The following is a 6000-nucleotide window of genomic DNA, read 5'->3' on the forward strand; positions in this document are numbered from 1 at the left end:
AAATCTCTATTGCTAGATAACATATTGACATAATGTTGAAATTGTTTAAAATTTTGTTGCTCTCTCCGATCGATGAAGGGTTATGATATAGAACTTTGTCAAGTAACTTAGACCTCTAATTTGTATGATGAGAAGAATTCAAGCTAAATAACTGTGATTTTGACTTCGAGGGATGAAGCACTTGAGAGTGGAATAACATGAACTTGAGTTAGAAATTACTAGCCAATACGACGGAAATACACCAGTTTTATTGGTGTGTGGTTTGACATAAGAATGAGTTGGTTAGGATTTTGTGGTGAAAGCAAAGCAAGGGCACATTTTCAAGATATTTGACTATTTTTTCTAACTTTCATCATCAGCTCGTCAACATCTATATATTGGTTTGACAAACACTTCAATCGCTTTAAACTGTATAGTGCTTATGTTGAGACCTTAAGAAAAACCAATATAACTATGACCTAGTTTCAAGTCCGTACAATCCCATGAAGATGACCCAATTTGTCGCAATATTTATTCAATTTCAATTTAAACGCAACCATCATGGAATATATATATATATATATATATATATATATATATATATATATATATATATATATATATATATATATATATATATATATATATATATATATCTGAAATTCACGGCTGAAGAATTACGAAGGAAAATATTCCATCTTTGATGAGAAATGTGACATTTTCCAAAAATGAAAAAGAAAAGTTCTGTTTTTGATTCGGTACACTGCGACATTTCCATTCTTCATCTGCGTACGCACTTACCTGCTAAAATAATAGACCAGAAGTTAAGCTTATACATATTTTCTCTGCAAATGTATTTGTTTTTTACATGATCACGTTATTGACTGAATCAAAGCAATATGTGTCTCCTTTCCACGAGAATTCCTGAGTTAAATAATATTTACACAGGGGTAATTTTTTTTAAGAAATAATAATTTACCAATAGGAAGGTCGCAGTACATTTCCCACAATAGAAAAAGATGTGTTGGGAAGGCTTGACATGGAACATTTTGAAGGATAATGCCGACAAACTAAGAGGATGGAGACTTCTATTGATCAAATACTTGTAGCATTGGGTTGAAGTATTAAACTAATAGAGCTATGAAAAAGCAGTGCAATTTTTTATGAAAAGGAAGAGGAAATTTATGTTACGTTTGTCCAGTTGCATGCATAATTAAACGCGGGTGACCGAACTAATCCAAAAAGGAAGACAGAGAAAGAAAGAGAGAGAAAGATGGATGAAAAAACCCTAGAAGAAAAAAATGGAGTTGAAAATAGCTAGTGAGGGAATGGAGGGGGTGAGGTGTGTAAGACTTTTTGTCCTTTTAAGAATCACATCAGCCATACTTGGCTACCTATAAATCACAACCTTCCTTCGCCGTAGTTTCCCAACAATCCTAGCTAGCAAAGTTGATATTTGCTTCAACAAAAAACATAAAGAGAAACCTAATTGGAGAGAGACAACAACACAACAACATGGGTAGAGCTCCATGCTGTGACAAGGCCAACGTCAAGAAAGGACCATGGTCTCCTGAAGAGGATGCTGCACTTAAGGCCTACATTGAAAAGAACGGAACTGGTGGCAATTGGATTGCTCTTCCTCAGAAAATTGGTACACTCCTTTCTTATATGTTTATTTATTTTCTATTGAGAGTTTTATGAGACCAAGAGAGATCTTATTGATGGATACAAATAATTCCCAGGGCTCAAGAGATGTGGAAAGAGTTGCAGACTTAGGTGGTTAAATTACTTGAGACCTAATATCAAACATGGTGGATTTACTGAAGAAGAAGACAACATCATCTGCAATCTTTACATTAGCATTGGTAGCAGGTCATTCTCTCTCTCAAAAACCCCAATCTCTATCTTCGCGCCTGTGCTGTTGTTTCTCGACATAACTGTTTGTCCTTTTTCTTTGTCACTAGAATATGTCTAGCTACCTCCACATGTTATTTCTTTGGTTGTTCCTAGAAATTAACCGAACATGTTCCAACATAATCTGTATAGGTGGTCCATAATTGCTGCTCAGTTACCTGGAAGGACAGATAACGACATCAAGAACTATTGGAACACTAGATTGAAGAAGAAACTGCTTGGGAGGCGCAAACAATCTAACTTCAACACAAAGGACACAAATAATGGAATAGAGGAGAACTCTTATTCAAATGCCCTAAGCAGCTCAGCCCTTGAAAGACTCCAACTGCACATGCAACTTCAAAGCCTTCAAAACCCTTTCTCTTTCTACAATAACCCTGCGTTGTGGCCTAAGTTGCATCCTTTCCAAGAAAAGATGATCCAGAGCCTGCAATCTTTGAATGACGGCTCTAACCCTGTGGTGCAAGATGCTTTGCCTACCCCCCATGTCGAACAAGGACAAAAAGATGAGTTCATCTACAAGCCTCAACATGATGGTGCAAAGATCCATAGCCCACAGGTTCATCTTCTGGAGAATATTCCTTCAAGTAACAGTGGAGTTCCCTTTGTTGCTTCTGAGAGCAATAATAATCCAATGCACTCAAGTCTTGCACCAAGAGCTGAGGCTGTTGAACAGACTAATAATGTGGGATTTCAGCAACTCGGTGCACTGCAAACTGAACTAGATGACATTCTGAACAACAGAACAATGGGTTACGTGCCTCAGGAAGATCATCAGATGGCTGAATTTGATTGTTTCAGAGAGATGAATGGCTCCAAGGACAGCCTGATTTGGTGGTCCAATGATTCTGATACCAGATCAGCATCCTCAAATTCCTGGGATTCATCTGCTACTCCAGCTCTTTTAACACAAGGGATGTTCCAAGATTATGAACTGGGTTACAGTCTGTAGTGATTACAAGGATATAACTTTCTGGTTATGCTAATTTGTTGTGTTAGTCATAAGATGTGGAACGAGGAGCATGAGTAGTAGCAGGTCTTGTAAACAACATCGTGAATATAATAATGTAAATCCGATCAATGTCTGAGTAATGTAGAAACTACTAGTTTGTTCTGAACAATAACCAACGTGGTCCTTGATATATATATTTCTTAAACTTTAAAACATTGTTCCATAATTAGTTTGATGCTAACTGAGATTCTAATGCATTTGATCCCATGTCCTTTGACTCTGCCAGAGTATAACAAGAATTTCACTGTACTTGTTGCTGTGTTATACTGGTATAATTTAATATATACCAAATGTTTTAGGGTTGTAAAAGCTGGCTTTTCTGAGCTGTATGGCTGGCTATAGTATTAACAAAAAGAAACCAATTCATAGTATGATTGCGGACCAAAAAGGGATCACTTTCTTCTGTTTGTTTTGCATAGTTAAGATTAGCATACTTAATGTGAATTCTCACAGAAATATCAAAGATAACAAGATTTCATTGACTTCGTTAGCTCTTACACTGGAGATGCCAAGTTAATTGGAACGTGAAATAAGATTCCCATGTACTCTTAGTCAAAACTTGTAGTAACAAAAAGGATATGTTTCATGGATTCAAAACCACCCAATTTTCTCAAAACTCTTTTATATTATAGTTTGCATTTACCTCTATTTTTTGTGAAATCTTTAATAAACTTTTTCATGTCAAAAACTAGTTATCTCAACCATTAGACTAAAAATAATTCCACAGCAGTTGACACAAGATCTAATAAAATTTAAGTGTAATTTAATTCTATAAATTGACTTGCAACTCGAAAATTATATTCACATATATATTATAATTTAATTTTATTTGTGATCTCTGACAATTTTATGATGATTTTCAATATCTTTATTGAGCTTACTCTTGTTATTAAAGAATAAAATTACATTATGTTGAATAAAAAATATATATTTTCTCTTTTGGGATTACAAGAATATTTTTAATGGTTTTATACTATTATTTTATTTTTATTTGATAAAATATAAATTTTATTCGGTGGAGCAAGTGGATAGTACATTAATTATGATTAAAATTATATTTATAGTTTTAATGCAAAGAAATGTGAACACTACGTCAACATCACTATCTCGCCAACTAATTTGTAAGATCCATATAAATGTAAAACTAGAGCATAATTTTAAGAATATGATAACATTTAACCATAGTAAATTAAAAAGTAATATAGGATCATCCGTTTATTTAAATTCAAACTCAAATATATTAGCAATTTTATTTTGATAAAATTATTTTATTACTTTCTTCACTTTATTGTGGTTGTAGGTCTCCATCGCTCTCTCTTTTTAGAAAATGTACCTAAAGCTAATTTTGACAAATTTAAATTTCCTTCTGCTTCATATATAAAATAGGCGTGGGGGAATATTTCTCGGCAGTAAGGAAGTTCAAAGCTTTTTCTATGAAAAAGGAAAATAATAGAGGCAGACCAGGCCCAAGACAAGAAAGCAGATGCAGAAGCCCACCTGAAGAAAATAAGGAAAGATTGCCCATATAGGTTGCAATGGCTTCCTGCACCTCATCAAATTTCTTCTAGCACTCCACAATACAGAGGAAAATATTCAAATACCCTTCACTGTTGCACCACACCACCACTGTCATTGTAGCCGCACCATCACCACCACCAGACCACTACTGCAGAGGAAGAAGAAGAGAAGAAAATACTAAAAGAACTCATTTTGAAGAGCTTTTTCCAAAAAATATTTTATATGTTCCGGAAAGTTCTTTTTAGTATTCTGGAAAATTCATTCCAAAAGATATTATATGTGTTCCAAAAAATTGTTTTGAAAATCCGTTCCAAAAAAATGTATTTCACGCGTTCTGGAAATTTTATTTCGAAAATTTTGTTCCGAATAATTTTGTTTTGAAAATATTATTCCATAAATTCCAAAATTTCAGTTTGGAAAACCCTATTCTGAAATTAATAAATTGAAAGTCACTTTTACAATACAAAATAGTCATTCAGGAAAATTATGAGGTGCAATAAGAAATTGATGGGGTGCATGAAACAATTGTCATAGAAGGTAGCTCTTTTAAATAAGAAGAAAGTTGAAAAGCAGTTTCTTAAGTACTTCGAGAGGCTGTTAGATATTCTAAAAATAATAATAAATTAGTTTTTGGGACCGTGGGGACCCTCCACACTATTCTCCTATCTCTAATTATTTTTCTGTAAGTAATACTTTAAATTGGTAAGAATAAAGTATTATTTTCTCAATCTTGCTTGATTTGTAATAAGAAAGGTCTAGATTAATTTATATAAAATATACATTTTTAGTAACTTGTAGATTAAAAATTATTTTTATAGATATTGTTTCGGTATAGGGTTGAGATCCTTTACTCAAAGCATTTCAAATGGTTGTGAAAATTGGATAAGCTTCCTAATGGTCCTCTATTATCCAAATTGTGAGAAGTACCTGCAAAAGACACTCTCATGCTTAAGTCAATGACTTTGCGTGATAATAGTGATAATATTCAGTAGAGAGTGAATACAGAGAATTAATTTAACCTGCTTACTTTTGCGGCTTAACCTTCTATTTATAAGTTATTTCATGGACTTTAAACTAACATAGATCCAATAAAACGAACTTACCTTTAAATCCGATATGTTACTCATAAACAACTTCCTTATCCTGTAATAAGTTTATCAATATATTTAAGCAATATCTTTAATCATTGTGTTATTAATTTATTAACTGTTTTACTTAAGCGTTGGTCCAACAATTGATCTGTTTTGATCGTTGACAAAAGTAGAAGAGCGATTGCGGATGTTGATAGTTCGATCTATCCCATATACCATACAAATATATTTCTAAAAATGAATATTCATTTTTAATAGCATCTTAATCAAGTATAGATAAATTTCCTCCACTTCCACTAATTAATTTTTCTCAATTTTTAGATGGAAAATTTAAGAATCACTCTGAATTTTTGTAGTTTCAAATATTATATATAACTAATATTATAAGATCAGTGTCCGGAGAAAATGGAAGTCTTCATTATTGTTTACATTAGCAGTAGTTGAATACGATGAGGAACCTTTTAAAAATCTACACCTAGAACCAAG

General features: G+C 33.0%; 1 protein-coding gene across 1 annotated transcript; it reads left to right on the top strand.

The window, feature by feature from the left end:
* The first annotated feature begins 1401 nt into the window (after window positions 1-1401).
* Window positions 1402-3052, top strand: LOC108322155 (transcription factor MYB36). The gene is made up of 3 exons (XM_017554149.2): window positions 1402-1630; window positions 1722-1851; window positions 2026-3052. Exons 1-3 carry the CDS (start codon window positions 1495-1497, stop codon window positions 2843-2845), a joined length of 1086 nt encoding a protein of 361 aa, XP_017409638.1. The 5' UTR covers window positions 1402-1494; the 3' UTR covers window positions 2846-3052.
* The last annotated feature ends 2948 nt before the right edge of the window (window positions 3053-6000 follow it).

Source organism: Vigna angularis, chromosome 1, assembly GCF_016808095.1.
Source record: "Vigna angularis cultivar LongXiaoDou No.4 chromosome 1, ASM1680809v1, whole genome shotgun sequence".
Lineage (NCBI taxonomy): Eukaryota > Viridiplantae > Streptophyta > Magnoliopsida > Fabales > Fabaceae > Vigna > Vigna angularis.

Excerpts from the sequence above, each read along its gene's own strand:
- LOC108322155 (XM_017554149.2), top strand. The coding sequence starts at position 1,495 with ATGGGTAGAGCTCCATGCTGTGACAAGGCCAACGTCAAGAAAGGACCA. Across the intron at positions 1,631-1,721 it reads TGCTCTTCCTCAGAAAATTG|GGCTCAAGAGATGTGGAAAG; the intron begins GTACACTCCTTT and ends AATAATTCCCAG. Across the intron at positions 1,852-2,025 it reads TACATTAGCATTGGTAGCAG|GTGGTCCATAATTGCTGCTC; the intron begins GTCATTCTCTCT and ends TAATCTGTATAG.